The following is a 25,354-nucleotide window of genomic DNA, read 5'->3' as shown; positions in this document are numbered from 1 at the left end:
ATGCCCCATTTTTGCATGGCTATAGTTTAGAGTTGGGGCAAATGTTTCATGAGAAGTGTCATTTGGTTAATACCAAGACAAAATCTCAAAAAATCTGCAACAAATTTTAAGAACTAGAATCAGCTCTTATCCTTTACATCAAGGCTACCCAAGTCCGGTCCTCGAGATCTACTGGCAGGCCAGGTTTTCTGGATATTCACAATGAACACGCAGACCAAGGCAGTGCAGGCAAATCTCTCTCATGCATATGCATTGCGGATATCCAGAAAACCTGGCCTGCCGGTAGATCTCGAGGAGCGGACTTGGGCAGCCCTGCTTTACACCATACAGATGTGAAAACTACTTAGGATCATACCACACCTCAAAGTCTACAGTCCAACAGAACTACACAAACCAGACTCCTATTATTTTTTTTTTAAAAGAGGCAAAGTCAAAAACTAAAATGGCTTTTTTCACAGAAGACTATGTTAAGATATTCTTTTGGACCCTGAATATATACCTAGTCTCTGCACATACCTCATTGCAACATTGCTGCCATCGATGACTACTGGTTTCAGGTTATCATAGTCATCTATCACCTCTTCTTGTATGGGGGATTCCGACCTCTGAGACTCTATAGAAGATGTTTCCCGCATTACTGTAGTATTGCTACTGCCATTAATAGACTGATCAGTTTCACTCTTATTTCCAAGTTTGACAAGTTCACCCAAAATGTCATTGATTAAAGCATCTGTACCGAGTTTATGAAGCACAAGCTGAACTTGCTCTTCAGAGTAACCTAATTTAAGTGCAAATTCCAATTTGGTTTGGTATTCTTTTACCACATCAAGCGGCTTCTTTATTTCTTTAAGCGACTCGTACACCTCCTCCGTCTTCAAATCCTGTAATACTTCATTATGCTTCAGTACATGAGACTCTAAACAGCGAGACCTGCACAGTTGTCTGTGAGCCTTAGTTACCTGACTTGGTTCCGCTGAAATGCCACCTGATTGTTCAGGTTCATTATCAGAATTTGTGCTCTCTTCCGAGTCACAACTAGAACTACTAGTCTCTTCAGAAGCATCTTTATCTACATCCACCTTTCTGGAGTTCACTTTATCCATTGTTGTTTTCTCTACCATGGGCCAAGGCACATTTGCACTTGTGCAAGCATCGGTGCTTTCCACATAAACATGGCCTAGGTCTTTTTCCAAATGATCGTTCAAGCCCATGAAGTTGCTGCATATACTTGACTCCGTCTTGCTGTTATTCCAGTGTTACTGATAGTGTGTTCTCTATTCCTAGAGCAAAAGAAAAATGTTTAATGTTTATAAAGGGATGACAGAACTGATAGGCTTTCTGTTTCAACTTCTAATACAGCCTGAAACATCCAATTGAAATAAGCAATTAAATCCTTCTTGTGCACAGACTACAAACACTAGTTACCTGTAAATCACAGAATTACATATAAAATAGCATTACTCACACATAAAATACTAACAAACAAAGCTCCTGCATTCTTAGAAAGATTTCTTATCCCTTATATTCCCACAAAATCTTTAAGATCCGAAGAAAAATCTTTACTATTAGTCCCTTCGCTAAAATTTGTTTATTCAAGGAGGGATGCGATTTTTTTCTGTTACAGCCCCTCAAATTTGGAACTCGCTCCCGATCAATATAAGAGAAGAAAAATGACTTAGTAAGTTTAAAAGTCTTCTAAAAAGCTAGCTTTTTAAGAACGTTTTTAACTGAATCATCTCAAAGGATAATTTACAGCGGACTAGTAGTGCGGGTGAGCAAAAATTAAGTGGGTAACCTCCCCAACCCTTTTTATTTGTTTACGAATTGTATTTAATCCTTTATTTATTTTTTTTCCTTCCCTTTTTCACATATATTGTCTGGTAAAATAGTACTAACTGTTTAGTTTAATTATTATGACTTTTTTTTTTGTTTTTAACCCAATTTTTTAACTAAGTGTAAATCGCAATAGATTTGGATTTTGCGATCAAATCAAATATTCTAAATAAAACTTGAAACCTCAGTTAAAAAAAGCAATGTCAGTTGTGGCTTGTTAACCATAGTATGAAATGAGTGACAACTAACTACTGAGTTAGCATGCATCAGTTGTTTTGTAGCATAAACTGAATCACTTATCACGTGCAATTTAATCAAAAACACACACTAATTCATTTGTATAGCATACAATTTTCAAATGCTGCCAGCCAACAGAAACCAGAAATTAAGGGGGGTGAGGGGGGAGTTCCTCAACCTGAAAAATTGGATTAGATGTATTTTATCTGCATTGTATCTTAAATGCATTCTGTTTTTTAACTGTTAATAAGTCTCTCTCATCCTAATTTGTTGTATTTTATCTGCATTGCATGTATTAGCTCTGCTTATTGTGAACCACCTAGAACTTTTTCGGTATGGCGGTATATAAGAATAAAATTATTATTATTATTAGTTTAAACTAGCAAAGGATTTGCGGAGTAACAATATCCCTTCCTTGCTTAGCGTGCCATGTCTGACTCTGGTCTTGCTGTGGCACATGAATCCATGAGAAGCACTACTTATTTTTTTTAATTCTTTATTCATTTTCAAAACTTCAATTGTGCAGAAAAGATGATGCATTTATATAAAATATTAACATTACAACACAATAAACTTAATAGAATAAAGACAAGACTTATTTTCCCCCACCCACTTTCCAATTAACCAACACCTCATAAAAATATCTGTAAAACCTATCTATACCTCTTAACCAATGCCAAAAACATACCCCCCTCCCCGGATGTGCACGTTTTCCTCTTTTATATAAATAAATCCTTACAATATTTAGTTAATGGTTCCCAAACTTCCATAAATTTTTTATAATATCCCTTTTAAATGGCCATAAACGTTTCCATTTTAAAGAAATAACATAGGGATTCCCACCAGAATCTACTTATTTAATCAATCAATTTTCTATACCGTTCTCCCAAGGGAGCTCAGAACGGTTTACATTAATTTATTCAGGTACTCAAGCATTTTTCCCTGTCTGTCCTGGTGGGCTCACAATCTATCTAATATACCTGGGGCAAGGGGGGGGATTAAATGACTTGCTCAAGGTCACAATGAGCAGTGTGGGTTTGAACCCACAACCCCCAGGGTGCTGAGGCTGTAGCTTTAACCACTGCGCCACACTCTCCCACACTATGTGCACATGCTCCTCTTCTTGTCTTTGGTTTCACAGCACTGCCAATATGCGTTCACAGAATGAGCACTAAAACAGAGCAATGGCATGATCCCACAACCTTTTCCCAAAGTTAAGTACACTATGTACAAATACATTCAATTAGAAAATATTAAGACAGTTTTCCCTTTGAGGAGGCCAAGTCAATGCTTCTCAGCAGTCCTCAGAGCACAGTCAGTTTTTCAGAATATCCCATAATGAATATACACGAGATAGATTTGCATACTAAACAAGCAGTGCATGCAAATTTCTCTCATGCATATTCATTATGGGATATTGTGAAAATTGACTGAGGACCGTGTTAAGAACCACTGGATCAAGTTAGTCATACTTGAAATTATTTTAGAAGAGTTACACATCATTTGCATATATTCAAAATATCTACGTGTTCACTATGTACATTTAAAGTGAAATTTATTCATATCTGTTAATTTCCTTTCCTTGAGTCTCACTAGTTCAAACCAACAGGTTGAACCCTCTTACCAGATGTTACTGATATAAGGGCTAATGCAGCTTAAAATTCTCCAGTATGACACTGTCAAAGCAGGAGTAGGCCTACCTTGCCATACACTAATTTAAAACCACATTGAGAGCACTGTGGGCTACATAAACCACAGAGAGACAATAGGCTAAGCCCAAATGAGATCCCATATGTCAGAATCTTCCAAATCAGACCTTGGACTGGCCTAGCAATAAAAGGACATAACATATGAATAAATGCTCTCTTCTTTATCCTGCTAGACCTGCCAAATCAAATGAATGTACAAAAGCAATATTTTACTGTGTGGGGTAAGGCTACCTACAGCACCACTCAAAGGAAGTAGCTCTCTTGGCTAGAACATCCAACCTTGTAATGCTTCATAAAGGAATAGAGCAAGAACTGTGTTATATCTTGTAAATATACTCAGGTGTGACAAGCTCAAGCCTCTAACCCAGGACATTGTTTGTGCCCAAGTAGAATGGGTCTCAAGGTCCACTGGAACCACTTTTCCATGAATGATGTAAGCTGCTTCAAATGTTAGCTTAATCTAATGCACTTGTAGAAGACTTATGGGCCACCTGGCCCCTATGAATATCCTGAAACAGTACAAAAAATATGTTTGGACAAGTAGAAGGGATTGGTCACCTTTAAATACTGACACAAGACCTTGTGAATATCCATGTCTATAGAATTTCTGAGAAGTCTCAAAATGGTCACATGAAATTGGGAGACCACCTTCAGGAGGAAAGAACTATTCGGAGAGGAACAGCCTCATGTGTAAAGGACAATTAGGGATTCCTGAAAGAGAGAGCTTGCAACTAAGAGCCTCTTAGTCAAGGGATGGCTGCCAAGAACACCATCTTTAGAATGAGGTCTTTCACTGAGGCCCCCCTCAACAGCTCAAATGGCAGTACAGAGAGGACATTAGTCTGTTGCTTAAAATACCACTGCAGGAAAACATGGTTTAACAGCCCCCCCTTCACGCACACACAAGAATCAAATAATATCCAATAGTGCTGCTAAAGAACCCTCAACCCTTTTGCAGCTTGTCCCAGAAACATTTAAGATCTACCATTTTTCCTTGCAAGGAGCTGAAATCCAAGCCATGCTCCAGACCATGCTGCAATAAGTCCTTCCTCCTGAGTGGAGACTGCCAGCACCACTCTTGAGCTGTAACAAACACTGGAGGGTGACCTGTACTACAGTTCTCTTAAAGATACCATAAATCTAACTAACTATCAGCCAAGGAGGAGTTTGAGGTCAGAAAATAACATGAACGCATGCTTGGGTGGAAGGATGATAATCTCTCATTCCAGGATTGGTGTGGCTATGTTATCAGTGGGAAGTGCGAGACTTTGGAATGCTCTGCCAGATGTTCTGCGATTCTGCACTGTCAGATTGGGTTTTAAGAAAATGCTGAAGACACAATTGTTAGTAAGTGCCTTTATATGCTAAGATTTTACATTATGTAAATACCTGCTAATGTATTACCCAATTAATGATCAAATTTTATGGCATAGTTTTTGTCTAACATTTATGACTGCGATTATGTAAACTATAAAGATCAGGGGTGCCCAGACTTTTTGGGCTTGCGAGCTACTTTTAAAATGACCAAGTCAAAATGATCTACCAACAATAAAATTTAAAAAAACACAAAGCACACTGTATACAGAGAAAATGTTAATTATCATATATTCCGGGGGTTTTTCAAAGAGGTCAAGGCAGATGACTTTATGCAATATCACCTCAGTAACAGTTATACAAAAATAGATAAATATACCCCCTCCCTTTTTACTAAACCGCAATAGCGGTTTTTAGCGCAGGGAGCTGCGCTAAATGCCCCGCGCTGCTCTCAATGCTCATAGGCTCCCTACGCTAAAAAACCCTATTGCGGTTTAGTATAAAGGGGGCCATAGTACAAAATATAGACAGCAGATATAAATTCTCAAAATGGACACATTTTGATCACTAAATTGAAAATAAAATCATTTTTCCTACCTTTGTTGTCTGGTGATTTCATGAGTCTCTGGTTGCACTTTATTTTTCTGACTGTTCATCCAATATTTCTTCCCTTCTTTCAGCCTGCTGTATGCTTCCAGACTTCATTCCCTCCGCCAACCTTTTCTTCCACTCTCCCTGCCCCCCTCCCCTTTCTTTCTTTCTCCATGCCCCCTTTCTTTCTGTCTATCTTTCTTTCTCCATGCTCCCTTTTTTTCTGTCTTCCTGTCCCCCCCTTTCTTTCTGCCTTTCTTTGTCTCCCTGCTCCTCTTTCTGTCTGTCTTTTTCTCTCCTTTCTTTCTGTCTCCCTGCCTGCCTGCCAAGCCACTGCCACCTGGGAACAGGACTCCAAACCGCCGCCACAAGCCTCTGAACCACCACCTCCCCTCCTCCCTCTAGGAGCCACAAACACTACCTATCACAAACTGCTGCACGGAACGGGAGTTTTCTGCATGTATTTCCAAGGACAGGGGGGGCATCAATGAAGCGAAGAGGCATTCGATCGGTTCTCTCCCGCCTCCCCCGAATCATTCCTTCCTCCCGCTTCTACCCTCCGCACCATGGTCTCCGAGGGTGCTCGCGACTGATCCCCCGGAGCTCGCGCTCTCTGCCGCTTCCTGCCCCCCAGAACCCCCCACTTGACACAACTTCCTACTTCCGGTGGGGCGGCCCGTGGCAGAGGGGAAAGCTCCAGGGCTGGCCTGGGAATCCCTGAGAGAAGGTAGGATGGTGGGGGGAGGGGGAGGGAGGCTGACTGACTGACTGGCGCCGTTCCGTGCAGTTAGTGAATGGAGCTGCCGGGCACACGAGGACCGCCAGGATGCTTCGGGTCCATCTGGCTCTTGGGAGGCAAGTAGAATGCGAAGGCAACGCAATCGACTTGCGTTGCCTTCGCGATCTACCGGTCGATCGTGATCGACCTTTTGTGCACCCCTGGTATAGATAATATATGGTATATAAATGTTCTAAATAAATAAAGGTTACAAAACCAGGATCTGCACATTCAATTGCGTATCCCTTGTGCATCACTTCTAAAATTCATAAGAACTGCCATACTGGGACAAACCAAAGGTCCATTAAGCTCAGGATCCTGTTTCCAACAGTGGCTAACCCAGGTCCCAAGTACCTAGCTAGAAAGCAAGTAGTTAAACAGATTTTATGCTGCTTATCCTAGGAATAAGCAATGGATTTCCCTAGGCCATCTCAATGACTTATGAACTTACTCTTTTAGGAAATTATCCAAACCTTTTTTAAACTATGCTAAGCTAACTAATTTCACCACATTCTCTGGCAATGAATTCCAGAGTTGAATGATACATTGTGTGAAGAAATATTTTCTCCAGTCTGTTTTAAATCTACTACTTAGTAGCTTCATCGCATGCTCCCTAGTCCTAGTATTTTTGGAAAGAGTAAACAAGTGATTTACATCTACCCTTTCCACTCTACTCAGTAGTTTATAGACCTCTATCAAGTCACCTCTAAGCTCTTCTCCAAGCTGAAGGGCCCTAGTCACTTTAGCCTTTCCTCATAGAGAAATCATTTCATCCCTTTTATCATTTTTGTCGTCTTTCTCTTGTACCATTTCTAATTTTGCTAAATCTTTTTTGAGATATGGCGACCAGAACTGCACATAGTATTTGAGGTGCGGCTATGCTATAGAACAATACAAAGGCATAATATTTTCATCTTTGTTTTCCATTCCTTTCCTGATAATTCCTAACATTCTATTTGCTTTCTTAGCCGCCACACACTGAGCTGAGGGTTTCAACGTACCCTCAACGATGACACCTAGATCCTTTTCCTGGGCGATACTCCTAATGTGGAACCCTGTATCATATAGCTATAGTTCAGGATCTTCTTTCCCACATTACTTTGCAGTAGAGAATGACACAGGGAAAAAATTTGTCCTTTTCTCCACCCCGTCCATCCCCATGAGCTCATTCCCATCCCTGTCCTGTCCCCGCGAGCTTGGTCCCCATCCCGTCTCTGCGAACTCGGTCCCTGTAAACAATCTGATCCTATCCGCACAAATTTTATACTGAACTTATTTTATTAAAGTATAAAAAGAAACAATATTCTGTACAATTGTCATTTTATAAAAAAAAAAGTTCTGGCTGCTGAACTAGAGAAAGATCTTCAGCTGGCAGGGCTTTGTTTATCAACAGAAAGTTTTGCATCAGTCTATTTACTAGTGTATGAAAGGGATACGTACCCCCCTCTCTTTTTAATATTATGCCATTGGAAAATTCCCACTTAGAAATATTTATGATATACAAAATGTGTTCCCTTTGAAATGGAAATGATCCATCAGAATAAACTAAAGGCAGTATTCTTCTGCTGTCAAATTAAAAACAGTTGTCCAGTCTGTGTTTGGACAGAGATAGTCAAATGGTGATCGAACCCCCAAGGCAAACAAATTTTGAGTCAGAAATAAGTTTTTAATCACTTCAGTGTTTGCCAGCTGTCTTGGTGCACTGCCACTGTCGCCAATGATTTTGTTTAGTCTGCCAGATAAATCTAAAATCAGTCTTTGGCATTATGTTATAACTTTATTGTTGAGATCATAAGACGTTTTTTCCACCAGATTACTATATTCCTATTTGTGCTCTTCATTTTGCACATTAAGAATTACAATCTAGGCTCCCTCGTTAAGCTTTCCTAATTATTCCACGTTGAAGATGTGGATCCCTCCTGAGCCCTTCATGCCCCTCCCCCAAGCTTAAAAATACCCTGGTGGTCCTGCAGACCCCCTCCTGACCCCCCTCCCAGAAAAAAACTTTAAAAATTCAATACCTTTTGATACACGAGTCTTTAAGCTGGTTGCGCGTGGCTGCTTCAAACTTCTCCTCTGACGCAACTTCCTGTTTCCAGTTGTGTTGGAGGAGAGGTTTGGGGCAGCCACACGCGACACTCTGGAAGATAAAGTGAGGGGAAAGGAGGGAGGTCGAAAGAAAGAAGAGAGGGGGCTGCTGGACTGCACGATTGGTGACCACGTGAGTTCCCTCACTTCACTGTAGAGACAAGGTCATTCACCGCTCCACAGGGCAGTGAATGGCCTTCTCCTTGTAACCACAGCCGACCACTTCTTTTCGCTCCCCATTTCGGCGGGCTAGCCACAGGTAACAGCCACCGTGTCATTCTCTACTTTGCAGTTGCTCAGATTAAACATCATTTGCCATTTTAACGCCCAATCTCCCAAGGTCCTCTTGCAATTTTTCACAATCATCTTGCGATTTAACAACTTTGTGTCATTCACTGCTCAGAGGTGATACAGGCCCACACATGATGAAATAAGAGCCTGCCTCTCGCTGGAATCAACTATAGGCCCAGTTGACCTTTACAGAATTATGTTAACAGAGAACATGGAGGTCAAGGAGCCTGCATCCCAGGGACCTCCAGATCCCTTCCCCAAAAGACACATCTTTCCATTCTCTCTGATTTGCTTGAGGGGCACCTACCAAAGTGGGAATGACCCACTTCTCTGTTTCAACCTGCTGCTTGAGAAATGAGAAGGTGCAAAGCCCTGATCTTGCCTAAATCCTTTAACAGCTTCTCTAAATCCTCTCAAAAAGAGTAAGCAGCCTTTAAACAGGGAGGACCTTCTTTACACTGGAATGCTTCAACAACCAAAAACTGTAAATGCTGCACATATCATATTTCAAGTTAAGTTCATTGCTATTTAAAGTTCACATTCAAGTTTTACAGAAAAATCAGGTTTTTATTTTTGAACATATAGAAGGTTTTTATGCCAATGACCAATTGTCTTGGAGCACATATAAAAGAGAGCCCAAGTATATATTTAAATCTTTTAATTTTACTAATTAGCTTTTGAAATTCTAATCATGTTTTGCTGTTTTATTGTTTTGTTTGAATTATAGTATTGTTTACTGGAGGTAGGCCTTAGAGGTCGAATTTGCCATCCAGAGCTTAGCCACAGTCACCTACAGGAAGCCACCATGAACGCCAGGGACCAAGATGGTATTTCTAGATGAACTACTCTTGGGGTTTCCAAGAGCTGCTGCACAGCTCCCATAGACTAAAGTCTAGATCTTAAGAACTGAGGAAAGAAAGACCCACTTCAGCAGATGTTCCACCTTCCTGTCATAAGTGCTGAACCCTCTCCATCAGAACAGTAGTCTTGGTCATCACCATGATCAAGGCATCTACCTTGGGGAGCCTATTCAAATTCTCATGAGGTGGGGATAGCCTACTCAAGAGTCTGGTATCATGGAGGATGACTTCTGGGCCTCCCATTTGGTCAGGACCAACTGAGAGATGGCCTTGTGCACAGGGAAGACCCTCCAAAATGAGGCCACCATCCAAGGGCTCCAACAGGGGCAGAGCAGGGATACACAAAGCCTCTCATCACATAAATGATTAACTGGCTCAGCTCATCTTGCCTGAATGCCTGACCTCTAGGGGGAAGTCATCCTTTTCTATTGGTGATAAGTCCCCCATGACATGGGATGCTTCACCCATGAGGGGAAGACAGTTCTAAGTTTAGAGCAATGAAGGCCACATATGGAATTCATGGAATATGATGCAATTGAATATTTAACACATTTATAAGATATTTACCTAAGGTAGCATACAGCAGTTACATCTTAACATAAAATTAATAAAATTATAACCAGCATAACAGTGATATGACCAAACATGTGCATAAGTATAATCTTCATCTTATCTTTATTAACATTTGATATACTACCCATGTGGCCTATAAGATAAACCTGGAGATAGACCTTGAAACCTAGAAATAGGAGTAACATATGTTGCCCCTCCTTGAGCTGTGTGAGCTGTAGCTCTAACCACTGTGCCAGTAGTCTCTACTATCAGCCAGGAGGAATGTAGTCAATTTTGGTCATGACAGAAGTCATGGAACCTCAGAAATGCTCCTATGTACTTTTACCTGGTAGGAAATGCCAGAGAAGCAAGGACCAAGTTCCAGGTATTGGAAGGCCACATTACATATTGTCAAGGGAACAGGGGTCTTGTAGGCATCAACTGTGGAAGTGAGGGACCAGAATTCTGTGAACTTAAAGTGAGAGAGTCTGCAATGTTGTTCTCTACACCTGGGAATGTGCAACCCTAAATGTAATGTTATATTGCATGTACTAGCTCCCTGAAAAGAAAGATCACAATGTGCTGTGGCCAATAGTCTATTTATGACTTCCACTACCACCATGTTGTCAGAACAGAAAACAATATGCCAGCTTTGGGGTCCATTTTTTTAAGGTGTGCCAGCTCCAAGGCCATGGCTCAGTGGACCAAGCTCCTCTGAAGAAGCCAAGATCCTACTGCTCCCCTTCCCAGAAACATCAGTGAACAGCTGGAGCTCCTCGTTACTTGTGGGCGGAGTCTGCCAAAATGCTAAACCGTTAATGGAACAGAGAAATAAGTCCCAAACCCGCAACTGTGCTGTTATCCTAATGAAATGGTGACTCTTTTTTACACCTGCCGTAGCCACTGCAAAGTGGCAAGAGAACACAAGACTCATGGGGGTACCACCCTTGTGGCGAATGCTGGCAGTCCTAACATGGACTGGAAGCATTTCAATGTGGCTTTTTTGGCACAGACAAGTGAGCTGATCTCTTCGTGAAGGTTTACGAAAGCTTATCCTGTGGTAGCTTGAATACCTGTTGAGTGTCATCCAGTTCAATGTCTATAAATGTTAAGCAAATTGCTGGGTATAGTTTTATCTTCCACTAGGGGAATGCCAAAGCGCTTTGCTATGACTTTGAACACATGTAAAGCCACAGAACATTCATCCCTTTCCCTCCCCATAAACAAGAAATCGTCGAGATAGTGAATAGTGAACTATCGAACAACCTGTTCAACTACCCAATGAACAAATGAATGGAACTACTCAAAATAGTTACATTAAATGGAGCATTTATTATAGTACAAGGCATCCCCAAAGAGGAATTCCTTTAACTTTGAGAAGTTCTAGTTCTTTTCAATTCTTTCGCAAATCTTTAAAAACTTTCTTATTTTCTAAACACTTTGAAAATTAATTCTTTGTAATTTTCTGTTGTTTTTTAATACTCCTTTTTCTTAATTACTGTTAACCGAGTCGAGCTTCCGTTGGTTGATGACCCAGCTAAGTTTTAGTTTAGGAATCCCAGTAGGCGACAGGAGTTTGGATGTACTTGCAGCAGCCACACAGACTCAGGATCTGCTTTTATAAGATAAGCTTGTGAACCTTTTTGGCATTTCTTCGCTCAGTGAAAACGGAGCTGGTATGCCTGGCTCACATAGTTTAAACTTAGCTGGGGCCGCTTCTGATTCACCCATTGTCTCATTCACCTGACTAGTTTCTCCCCAATGACTTTCCCGTTCGCTCCCCACTCCCCTTCCCTACTATTACTGTTCCCCTTCCTCTTTTCCTTTCTCCTATATCCTTCTTAGCCCTGCACCACCACTCTATTTGTGCGAGCCCTCCTTGATTTACCTGTCAGGCTCTCATCTTTCTTGTTTATATAACCTTAAAAAAAAAAAAATCTTAATTATTCCTTTTCATGGCACAAATAAATTTTATCCTGGGTAGAACTAGAAAAGCCAAGGTTGAAATCCCATTAACAAACCTTGTGACCTTGAGCAGGTGTACAGACTATAAGCCCTTTGAGGTCAGGAATATAATTACTGTATCCAAAAGTTCACTTTGAACTAGAAAGGGATGAACCAAATCCTAAAAACGCACTAAAATAAACTAGTGTGGAAGTCCTCAAGGTAATCTTTTATGAAAAGAGAGGTAGAAAAGCAAAATAAAGCAATTCATTTTACAGGCCATTTGCAACGGCAGAGAGACATACAGCAACAGCAATTATAGAAAGTTGGTCTAAGGTTAAAATCCTAACAGTCTTGAGACCTGCACACTACAACGAAGCCAATCATTTCAGTGGAGCACTAGAAATATGTTCAGGAAAAAAAACAACACAAATATTCAGGCAAATAAGAGGATACAAATAGTTTTTAAAGTTTTATTTTTCATATTGAGAGATATCTATTTGCACCAAGAGAGAAAAATAAAATTGCCTTAAGAACTTTTAGTAAAGCATAACTACTCATGTATAACTCGTAGCCCTTTCAGGACCAAGGGACATATTTGTCCCATAACTTTAAAATCCTATAAATTTTGATTGGGATAGTCTACAGTTCTAAATTTGATATGTACGGATTCCATATGATACTGCCTTTATGTAAACAAACTGGTTCCGACATTCATTCATTAGCGTCGTTGCCAGATTGACGAGAAGATTCACTTGCCACACTGTCCATAAGCCAGAAGTTTGATTTTTTAAATAAAAATAATGATATTTCACAAAAAAAATCAATTTTTTGGCATCTGCAAGCCCTTTTTACCATAAAAATGTCGTCAAAACCACAAAAATTGGCCTACGATCCTTATGGTCCTGAAAGGGTTAAACAACTGCAAGTTTTTATAAATAAAACAAATACCCAAATTATGTAACAGGAAGTACTCTAGAATATACCACAAAACACACCGATATTTTTGACCATATTTTCAATGATTAGCTACAAAGGCTTGTCCCAGCTTTCAGATTTTAGGTACAAGTGGTTTAAACACAAGCTTGGATTCTTTGAAATAGGGTAGGACACTACAAATTTAAAACCAATTTAATTGTAGATATTTAAACTGTGAAAATCTTATTTTTGTTTTGATGTTGCTAAATTAAACATATACCTGATTATCTTAAGTAGATGACATATGAGTTATTAAAGACTTAACATGTTACTGCCTATGTATCCTAGTTCTTGTGGAAAGAATGTTGAATAACGTGTTCTTGGAAATTTAGTTTATTTTACTGGCAGACTCTTATTTTTTCAGGGTTCAGAGTGGTTTAACTGCCTATGTATGCCATACCCTTGCAACTAGAATTCTAAATAGATTCAGACCTTCAGCAGCACTTCCAATTGTGTATCTGAAGGAAAACCTATTGGAAGCCAGGCTGCCTAGCAACAACCCTTTAGTTGCTAGGATGCACTACTTTAACATGCCATCATGCATGCTATCACAGTGAAAGAATAATTTAGTATGAACAAAAGCCCATGAAAAGAAACTGAGACTTAAAGTGCGTCTGGCTTACCCTCCGAGAACAATGCGACTGCCAAACCAATCTGGAAGATCCGTCATCATTGTTCCATAACTACCGCAATCTGCTCTGACTTGAGGATGTATATTTAAATGAAGGACAATTTTAATCATGCCTGAAAAAAGTTTGGGTAAACTTACATATTTTGGTAGCATAAGATAATGTGCTTCAGATCAATTTACTGCTCGATGTAATTTTCTCTGAACTATTAGAACGTTTCTATTTGTGGAATTTAAAAATTTTTCTTTCTTTTAAAAAACTTTCCATATCTGTTGTGCAATATCTTAATACCCTTGGACATGATGAACAGTTTCCCTTCTTTTTGGGATAAGAAATAATCTACTCCGTTATCTAAAAACTGCCCATAAAGTTTAGTAATATCTCGTATAAAGTACACCCTTCCAATAAACATGTTGATCAAATGCAGTGGAATACGAATATATTTTAAAATTGTGTGAAAATATAGATTCAGTAGAATTACTTAGTAGGTCTCCAACTTACTAACCTGTTTCCTTATACAAGCGCCCAGGACCACATTACAAAGACTAAAAGAAATATATTACAAAGTGCATTAATAACTAACCCCCTTTTTACTAAGCCATGATAGAGGTTTTTATTGCAGTATGGAGCGCTAAATGCTCTGACACTCGTAGGAATTCTATGAGCATCAGAACTTTTAGTATAAGTTTAAAAACACCAGACTAAGAAGAGAATAAGCTTGCACTTAAGATGGTTATACAAAATATAACTAGAGAAAAATGAGGAGTTAATACTACTTGTCACAATCTAGCATCAAAATACTTACCGTCCCCTAATTAGCACTCGACATGAAAGGGTTTTCAAATTCATCTGTCTACAAATAGTTCCATTCACAGTTTCTAGACATCATGCAAATCTTGCGATCCTACATACATTTTATGGCATCTGTGTGTTCAGCTCATTTCCCCCAGGACTGGCTGAGTGGAACTTGCTGCAGCTGTTCCAGATACTTTGTATTTCCTATCTCATTTGCCATTAACAATGGATTTATTTTATTTTAAAGGGCCAACAATTAGATTTATCTCAGTATTTATTTTCTGTTTTATCTATATAATTCTAAGCAGACTACATAAAAAACACATCCACAATATTTGTGCTATACTGTTTAACAAATTAAAAAAAAAAAAATCAAATATATAAAAAAAATGTAAGTGATCAACACCAATGCTGATTAAACTTGATTACGCCTTATCCAAACTCACACTTTTTTCTTCCAGCTTTGAAAAGCAAGACACTGCTTCATAAAACTAAAGGATCTAACTTAATTAATGAATTCAGATATAGCAGAATACACACTTTTTTGCTTTACTGGATCATTTTGAATTTGTGGTAACTTTCGTTAATATTTCCATAACATATTTATTGGAAATGAAAAACAAAACAAGTCATATCTATGAACTCATCAGCAACAAAGAAACCCCCACTTTTATGAAGCCGCTTTAGGCTTTATCGCCAGCCGTGCCGATTAAAGCGCCAACGCTCATAGGAATTCTGTGAGCACCAGAACTTTTACTGTCATGGCTGGCAATAAAAAAGCCTAACACAGCTTCATAAAAGGGGGCCAAAATGATTGCGCTGAACTGAATGTATTAGTACTCTAGAACTAGAATTAACATTATTTAAAAATAAAATCAATCTGCTGATGCATACATATGCTTCCTAAACTAATATAACAAGAATGCACTAAAATTGTGCATTACATATCTGATTTTTTAATATACATCCGCAGTAACTGCATCTAAAGTAAAAGAACAAGCTGCATAGTGCACAATTCTTACAAACTGTTCAGTTAATTGAAATAAAGTAAAAATGTGCATTAACACGGAACTTTAATTTCAATTGGCAGAGAGAGAAGTTAAAAGGTGTAAATTAACTTTCAAGTTAACACTAACTTGGAGGCACTGTTGCCCATTCCCAAATGCTCCAGGACCCCTCAGGCAAGTAGCTTTCCCAAAACCAGATAGTCAGGTGGAGTGTAATAATAATAATAATAACAGCTTATATACCGCAATACCGTGAAGTTCTATGCGGTTTACAAAGATTAAGCAAAGGTACAAATTGATTGACTTTAAGAGGGGAGGAAGAAAGAGGGTTAATAGGACAGGAAATCCATTTTTGAGGAGAGAGTGGTCAATAGAACAAGTTAATCGCTATAGAGGGGAGAGAGAAGAGAGGATCAGTTGTCTAGATACTTTAGGAACAGGTGTGTTTTCAGACGTTTCCTAAATTCCTCATAAGTAGTGGGCAAAAGCAATTGTTCTAGGTCTTTACCCCATGATGCTGCTTGGTGCCAAGTCCCCACTGCCATTCAAAATATACCTATTCACTCTCCCCATCAATATCCACTATTTACCAACAATCCCAAAGATAACTAGCCAAGATGAAATGGGGTAAGTGAGGGTATCTGGGTTCTTGAATCTGGACCCTAGGACTCAGGTCTGTGCATTCCTCAATTCGGGAACCTCATTTTAATAGGCTCCCAATTTCAAATTTTCATTTTTTTGGGGGGAGACAGTTTTTTTAACCTACCAATTGAACTTCCCATAGAAGTAAAAGTACAGTATATAAAAAATCCACACACCACAATCACAATTCAGTGCTAAATAGGAAGTCCTGTGCTAAAATTGGGTGTATTCTCCTGCATCTGAAATAAATCTGTATGGCTCCCATTAAAATGCATTAACATGCCCACTGTATTAAGCTTAGTGCGCTATATACCTACCATTACCCAACAGCTCCCTTAAATTAGAGAATTACTAGTGAAAAGCGCTGTATTTTCAAGCTTCAATGCTAGCTCTTGAGGAACCTTGACAATAATGTTTCAAACTCACTTAATCCTGCTTCATTCTTTGTCAAGGTTGCTCATCATGAGCTAACATTCGAGTATGGGTAAAATCTCTTTTGCAGAGGAAAAAAAAGTATCAAAATTATGGCCCTTTTTTTACTACGTCACAGTAGAGGTTTCTACCGCAGCCCAGAGCTCTAAATGCTACAACGCTCATAGAAATTCTATGAAAGGTTTGGACAATTTCCTAGAGGAAAAGTCCTTAGTCTGTTATTGAGAAAGACATGGGAGAAGTCACTGCTTGCCCTGGATTGGTAGCATGGAATGTTGCTACTCCTTGGGCTTTGGCTAGGTACTAGGCATCTGGATTGGCCACTGTGAAAATAGGCTACTGGTCTGACCCAGTAAGGCTATTCTTATGAGCATCGGAGCATTTAGCACTCTGGCCATGATAGAAACCTCTACCACAGCTTAGTAAAAAGCGAGAGTACAGTCAAACCTCAGTTTGCGAGTGTTTTGCAAGACGAACAAAACACTCGAGCAAATTGTGCCTCACAAACCAAGTGTTGACTCGATTTGTGAGCCCCCCCCTCGAGAACCGGCATCGCCCCCCTCCACCTGCAAACTGGCATCTCTTGCCCGCCCAAACACAAGCCCTTACCCTGATCTGGCACCGGCATGCAGTACCAACCCACAGGACGTGCCGGTGCCCGAAGATTTTCCCTCTTGCCTGGGCCTTGAGCATCTGCGCATGCTCAAGGCCTTCTGGCTCCTGTTCTCTCTGAGCCCATGCAAGAGGCAGGATCTTCGAGCACCGGCACGTCCTGTGGGTTGGTGCTGTGTGCCGGTGCCAGATCGGGGTAAGGGCTTGTGTTTGGGCGGGGGTGGGGAGTGGTGGAAGCTCACCAGTGGCCTCGGTGGCAGGGGGTGAGGTGGAGCAGCGCCGGTGGCCTCGGGGGGACATAATGAATCAAGCGAGTTTCCCTTACTTCCTATGGGGAATCTCGCTTTGAAATACGAGCACTTTGGTTTACGAGCATGCTGCTGGAATGAATTATGCTCGTAAACTAAGGTTCCACTGTATATTAAATGCACACAAATCTGTGCTAAACACAAAATAAACCAGTATTCTAAGGATAGCGCCAATATATTTTTTCATGGTGTGGCCAATTTATTTCATATTAATTTTCAGCTACATCTTTTGGAGATCACTCAGTTAGAATCTGATTTTATTACTAAGATTACCTTAATTTTTTAGAGCAACTAAAATACCAAATATTTTTTTAGCTTCATGAAGCAGTGGCATTCCTAATGTCTTTAGGAAAGTTGTTTTACTGCTGTAGTTAAATTGCTACATTAAGGAGGGAATTCATCAAGGGGCACTGACTACCCCCTCTCTCTTTACAAAGCCATGCAGTAAAAACCCCAAAGCCCTTTAAATCTCTATGGGCTTTGGGGCAGTTACCACAGTGGCAGAAGCTAGCACAGTGTTAATGCCTCTTGATGCCGTAAAAGAAGATACAGAACAAAAACTAAAATATAACCCAAAATGTACTTCATTTGAACAGCAACTACTGCCAGTTTTAAAACTAATATTCCTAATTAATGTTAATATTTGGTATTTAAAAAAAATTATACTTAATATTGCATGGAACTACAATGATGCCCATTAACTATCTGTCATTTGTAGGAACTGAGTTTTACACATGCACCCCCCCCCCCCCAAAACACACAACCACCACCTTACAGGCCCTTATTTACTGCTTTTGGGTAAGGAGGGTGGAGAAGGGAAGAAGCTAGAAAACCAAATCCCTTGTTACTTATTGCCCCTTGTCACTTATTGACAGTCGGCCACTTATAGCACATGGCTAAAAGCAAATATGCATACATTTTGACAGATTAATAGCTCTGGTAAGCTCATCTTCATAAAGAGGGTGATCCATCAATGTGTGCTACTGTTGAATAAAATGGGACCTTGTACTAAAATAACCCATCTTAACAGTGGTACACTGATGAATTCTCCCCCCAAAATCCCTTACATAAGGATGACCTCAATTTACTACAATAGAGATCTAAAATTGGAACAAATATGCGTTCCAACTTTGTTTCTAATCATATTTGTTTTGTAAAAAATTTGTATGCCATATGTGCGACAGGGCTTTTGTATATTGTAATAAAATGGTACCAAGGTCCTATCCCACAGGTTCAAGTTCGTTTAGATTTTCCCCAGATTTTCACTTCCTTGTTCATGGCAGAGAACAATACAGTAAAAAAATAATGAATATGTAAATTATACAATGCTTCAGTTTCTGTGTACTTCAGCTACCACTGTATTCTGGCGAGTGCTGTTGTCTGCATACCCATCTAACAAAGGAAGGATGTTCCATTGAACAGATTGGTTAATGTTCTGGGGCAACAGATGTCTACTGGAACTGCAGGAGATCAGCAACTGGTGGCCTGCCCATCTTCTGAAAACTTTCAATAGACTTATGCATATGTTCACACAATAGCGCATGTGGTAGAAATGCAAACCTCTTTTAACCCTTTTCATGCCCTCTTTCCCTCCCAAATGATATGAGGATCTTTGTCTTTCTCCCTCAGCCCCCACCCCCCCCCCCTCCAAATGCCCCAGGAGTCTTGAAATACTGGAATATTTTTAATATGATCTAATTTTGCCTATCCTACAATAAAAGCAGTAATATATAGATTAACTTATTAATGTTGGATACCTCCTCCATACACACAAGGCAATAGCAAACTCAAGTTTGATGTCATATTACTATGTGTGCTATGCTTTTACATAAAGTCTGCATTAAATGTAAACATGGCTCCCAAAAAAACTACCCCCAATCTTCTTTGCAGAAAGGCAAAAAAAAAAAAGTTATTATTGCTGGAGCATTGAAAGTTAGATATGCTTGAACACGCTGATTTTATGTAATCCAATATTTTCCATTGTGTGAAAGTCTCTGGTAGATTCACAGTTTTGCTTCAACTGATATAAATTATGGTATAATTTCATAGTTATATCCCAATTTACCAGTGACCTCAGATTGCTCAACAGCAGTTACAGCAAACTAAAATATATGATTTCCTTATATTTCCAAATTTCTTGTGTTCAGACAATCTGACATGACTTATTTTCAACCTGTTTCCAATGACCAAGTTGCAAATTAAAAGTTATACAAAACAAGCCTCTAAAAAGCCTAACCTATTTCACAAAGTGAGCAGAATTAAACCAATATCAGAGTTTAAGGTTACATAATAGTTTACACTTCATGTCTTTTACCAGTAGTATGGTTGTACTATACAAGCTTCTGCAAAACTTTTTCTATATACATAGGATGGGGAGAGAGGATCTTCAGATTTTGCAAATGGAAAGAACGAACAGAAAATGCACTACTTCATTCAATTTAGTTTATATAAAAATCACTCCATACTGTTCCATGAACTTCCCATGTTATGATCATTTATAACCAGCATACAGTTTAAAATATTTTGAAATATGTATATTTTAATTTATACAGAAAAAGCTGGATTTCCAATCTAGAATTAAGCAGGAGGGATTTTTTTTTAAAATCCAATACTCACGTTAGGAGGAAAACTGCTATTTAGTTTCTTGCAGCAGCTCTGGCAGCGACTCCTTATCGGGGTTTCAGCAACAGACTCTCAGGCAGACAAGAAGAACAATGAATAGTTGAACAGATGGAAGGGCAATGTCTTTGCTTAATCTATTACTGAACAGAAAGCCAGCCAATCACGGGTCTGCTACTTTACAATTAGTTGGCCAGGGCAGATGCAAGGCCCTGCATCAGGTTTGTAGGCTTCCGAGATAAGCAAGTTGATGTCATTCTTAGGATCTGCCCCGGGCAGCATGTGCATTAACAAGGAGTGTGCAGTAACAATGGGCAATACAAAGGAGGCTAGTAGGCAGCTGCTGTATGAGAGCCAGAGTCATTAGGGAACAGGCTGCCAACAAGAAACACCTGGCTTGGTGCAGACTTCAGTTTTTGCTCACTGTTTCTAATTCACAAAACAAAGAAAAATTATTCTAAAGTAGTAAAAGTTGGGTGGGTGTCTAAAAGAGGCAAATCAGTTAAATAAAAATCATCCACAGACTTCCCATTTTAAACAAGAAAATCAAACTTAAACTTAAAAATAAATATATTTCTAGAAGGCAGCAAACGGCCACAATGCTTCATCACCAAAATAAAACACAGCCATGCAATAAAATAGGATTTATGACCAAGTACTAAATAAAATATGCTAAAATAATAATAATACTAATAATAACTTTATTCTTATATACCGCCAACAATCTTGCGACTTCTAGGCGGTTTACAATAAAGAGAAGTGGTTTACATCTTTCTCGCTCCTTTACTAGAACTTTGTCAGGCCATAGGCTTCATCCCTTATTCTTACGCAGACGATATCCAACTCTTACACCCTTTAGATCCTGAAAACACTACAGATATTTCCTCAATAAATCAAAAGCTAGAGCTCATCCAAAACTGGTTAAACACAAACAAATTGGCATTAAACATTAATAAGACTCAATCCATTTTATTTAACTGGAAAAACGATATTTCTCTTTCTAAATCTTTTGTTCTCAACAACATCCCCATTAACATGGTATCCTCAACAAAAATTCTTGGCATTTACATAGATGAAAAATTATCCTATCATGAACACATATCCTATTTGGTTAAAAACTGTTTTTATAAATTACGGCAGATAAGATCTATTGCTAAATTTCTTACTCCTTCTTCTTTAAAGATCCTAATTCATTCATTTATAATAGCGAAAATAGATTATTGTAATGCTCTATTCCTAAATATCACACATAAAGAAATAAGAAGAATACAAATAATTCAAAATACAGCAATAAAATTAATTTATAATGCAAAAAAATTCGACCACGTATCTCCATTACTAATAGATGCTCACTGGTTACCAGTAAATCACAGGATCTGTTTCAAATTAATGCTTCTAATTTTCAAAACGTTAACATCCAACGAACCTCAATTTATCTCCAAAACTTTAATTCCATATAAACCTCACCGATCTCTTCGCTCTTCCGACCAATGCTTATTAACAGTTCCATCTCTAAAATTCATAGGCACCAGAAGAGCTGATACTTTTACCGTCGCCGGCCCACAAAGGTGGAATAAACTTCCTCAATTCATTAGATCAGAAAAAAATATCTCAACATTTAAAAAACTATTAAAAACATATCTATTTAATGATGCCTTCGACCTTTAGTAGTTTTTTTTTTTTTTTTTTTTTTCTTTTTTAAATTATTTATGATCTGGTTTTATTGTTAAAGAAGTTAACGAAGTTTGCTTGAGCCATTTTGTTCTATCTTTTTACCCTACCTTTTGTACTTTCCCTTTTTTCTTATATAACCTGAAATTGTAACTTTTTAATTTTCCCTTGCCCCTCAAGTACGTTTTAAATGTTTTTAGTTTATGTCACGTAATTAATTATTATGTTAAGTTTCTTATCTCTTTTATTATTATATGTACATCGCTTAGTAATTGTTATAGGCGATCCATCAAAAGATTGAATAAACTTGAAACTTGAAACTGTAAATACAATAAAGAGATACTGTACATACAGCGAATTAAAGGGTATAGCATTGTACATCTGGTAATTCCAACATTAATAATATTAACAACAGTTTGTTGAATCTGCGTTTCACTGCCCTTATGGAGAGGAAAAACCTAAGTCACTTGTACCGTACCTTGGGTAGTGACCAGTTTATTACCCTAATACTAGGCCTCCAGATGGTCAAAATGTATTGCTAAGGATTCAAACATGCTATGGTTTAGTGCTAATAAAGATGCATGCACTTGCTTCTGTATAGTACATCATAGTATAGTGAATAGGCCCAGAGAATTTAAACAATTCATGCATTTTACAATGCATCAAAAGATAAAAATATCATCTCATCAGCTGACACATGGATGTTATCCATAAGGGTAAAACAAATCGAAGCAAAAGTGGCAATTCTATTCATTCACGTCAACACATTTCTCTCTCTAACAGGCAAAATTTCTTGTCATGCTAAGTTTTCTAATGGACCAAACCCCCCCCCCCCCCAAATTTGAGATTAAACAAAAACACACTACAAAGTTATATTGCAAACTATCCAACATACAATTTTGAAATTTGATAGCTATGGTAATTTCAAAAATGTTAAGTTTAAAAGTGCATAATAAACGTATTATACAAAGTAGCGTTTTACTCATGGCATGCTTATTCAGATATCTGTGCGAGTAGAGGGAGGAATTAGGAGTGACTAGGAATAAAGGCTCGAGTATAAGGAGGGTATGAGTGGAGCTGATCAGTAGTCTGGGTGACAGGGCACTCAATGACAATCTAGTTGGTAGGGCATGAGTCTAGAGCAGGGGTGTCAAACTCAATCACATAAGTGGCCGAAATCTAAAACATAGGTTAAGCTGCGGGCCAAATTTTTTATTAAGATACTTAAGTCTTAGTAGAAGAATAGATTCTTCCTCACCCTGAGACACCATTCCAGCGATCCACCTGGTTATTTTCACCTCATAGAAGTTACCATACTTAATCCCAACTTTATTCAAATAGTCATTCTAGGCATAGGCAGCGGAACGCTTTTTTGTTTGGGGCTCCCAAAAGCTCCGCCCCAGACCCCGCCCCATAATAGTACTAATTGTGATACCATTTTTTTCCATATACACACACAATATAATCTTATTAACAACACATAATGGTTAACCACAAAATTAAACCACACAAAGCACACTGTATGCTTCTCAACATTCATTCCTACCAGAACACCTGGCCTTGGTCACACATGCAGAACACAGATAACTCCCATGCAGATATGGGACCTCAAACTAAAAGTACTAATATATACAAACGAACCTCTAAGTTGCAAGACTCTGAAAGCAGTACAACGTGAACTCGCAGGCCTTGAGCATGCGCAGATGCTCAAGGCCCAGCAGAAGAGGAGGCCGATCTTCGGGCACCGGCACCAAGCACAGGACATGCTGGTGCCCAGATGACGGTAAGAAGCGGTAAGAAGCGGGGGGTGCCGGATCGCGTCGGAGGTGGTGCCGGATCACGGGAGAAGGGTGCCGGATCGCGGGGGGGGGGGGGGGCGCGCTCGTTAATCGAGCCACGTTCAGCTTCCGAGGTGCCGATTTTGCAAATGTTTTGATCGTCTTGCAAAACACTAACAAACCGGTGCACTTTTAAACTGAGGTACCACTGTATTATTCTACATTTTGTTGTCTGGTCATTTTATTTTTAAAGTCATGTTGGTCCCAGGCTCTGGTTTCTGTTTCCCTTTGTCTTCTCTTAACTCACTACCCAGAGTCTCCTGCTCAAGCTTATTTCTATTTCTTTCTGTACATTTGTAACCAAGTATATGCTTGATGTTATCTCTCTAAACATTGCCTGTCTGTAATATTAAGCCTATTTCTGCACATTATATTCTTTATGCATTCATTCTCGGCTCTCCTTGTCATTAATTTCACTTCCTACTGAACCTTCGAGGGTACTAAACCCAGGACCAGGCAGATTGTAAGGCCACATTATATCATTGGGGGCTTGTCTGCTGCAACATCACCCATCCAAAACCTTACATTTTAGGTGGGGGCTCAACCTTACACACCTGACAGAGAATCACACCTCGTGGCGCCTTAACACCAACAATCATGCCTACATCGACATTAGGCACGCTAGATTCCACCTCTAAATGCGATTCCGGCGCCTACATATTTTGAGAATTTAATTGTTTTTTTTAAATGGTGCAGTCAATTACTGTGCCGATTAAACCAATTAAAGTAATTAAGATAGGTGGCGATTAAACCAATTAAATAAATTAAGATAAATGGTGGTACGGCACCTAACTTTCCGTTTTCTAATTTGAGGATCTCTTATTCTGCATTGGGTAAGGATCTGTATGTGCTTTGACTGTACAGTTTTCAGTGTAGGACCCGAGGCAGCAATGAAAGAGACATTGAAAACTTTCCAACTATTTTAATCAGATATGAATGCGATATGACTTAAATGACAGATTAGGTTCTTACTTTGGTAATCTGAGTTCTGTTAGGATACTTGAGCTGTAAGAGGCTCATCACCTGCTAGACCGTGTGCTCACAGTCCGCCAGCAAGGGTGCCTCGATAAGCCAATTATCCAGGTAAGAATACACCTGGACCCCCATCCAACAAATGTTGGCTACTACAACCACAATTACCTTGGTAAAGGTGTGGGGATCTGTGGCCAAACTGAAGGGGAGTGCCACAAGTGAAAGTGGAACTGAAACATGAAATCTCAAATATTCTGTGTGAGGCAGAAAGATGGGGATGTGAAGCTACACCTCTGTCAAATCCAGAGAGGCAAAGAATACTCCTGAAGCCACCGCCGCTTTGACAGAGCAGACTGTTTCCATGTGAAAGTGGGGGACTTTCAGATCTTGTTTACAAACTTCAAATTCAGAATAGGCTTCCAATCTTCTGTACCTTTCTTGGGCACTATGAATTATAAACAATATCTGCCTGAGCCCAATTCTTCTTCAGGAACTGGTTCTATGGCACAAATGTCAAGAGTCGGACTCTGACCTGCTTCTCTGACCAGCTGGCTGGGGAGTCGAGGAATAGATCTGGAGGGGGGCCAATAAAACTCGATCCTGTGCACATCCCTGATAATGTCCAGCATCCAACGGTCGGATGAGATCTGTTCC

The 25,354-nt window shown here is 39.3% G+C and overlaps 1 protein-coding gene across 3 annotated transcripts in view; it reads right to left on the bottom strand.

The window, feature by feature from the left end:
* Positions 1 to 25,354, bottom strand: part of ZC3H12C (zinc finger CCCH-type containing 12C) — an 84,841-nt gene that overhangs the window by 46,299 nt on the left and 13,188 nt on the right. For all 3 annotated transcript variants that reach the window (XM_033950461.1, XM_033950460.1, XM_033950462.1), the window contains one exon: positions 517 to 1,280. In XM_033950461.1, coding sequence (XP_033806352.1) covers positions 517 to 1,211 — 695 coding nt within the window. In that variant the 5' untranslated portion in view covers positions 1,212 to 1,280. The remainder of the gene's footprint in view (positions 1 to 516; positions 1,281 to 25,354) is intronic.

The sequence above is a fragment of the Geotrypetes seraphini genome, chromosome 6 (assembly GCF_902459505.1).
Source record: "Geotrypetes seraphini chromosome 6, aGeoSer1.1, whole genome shotgun sequence".
NCBI lineage: Eukaryota > Metazoa > Chordata > Amphibia > Gymnophiona > Dermophiidae > Geotrypetes > Geotrypetes seraphini.
This window is presented reverse-complemented; position numbering and strand designations above follow the sequence as displayed.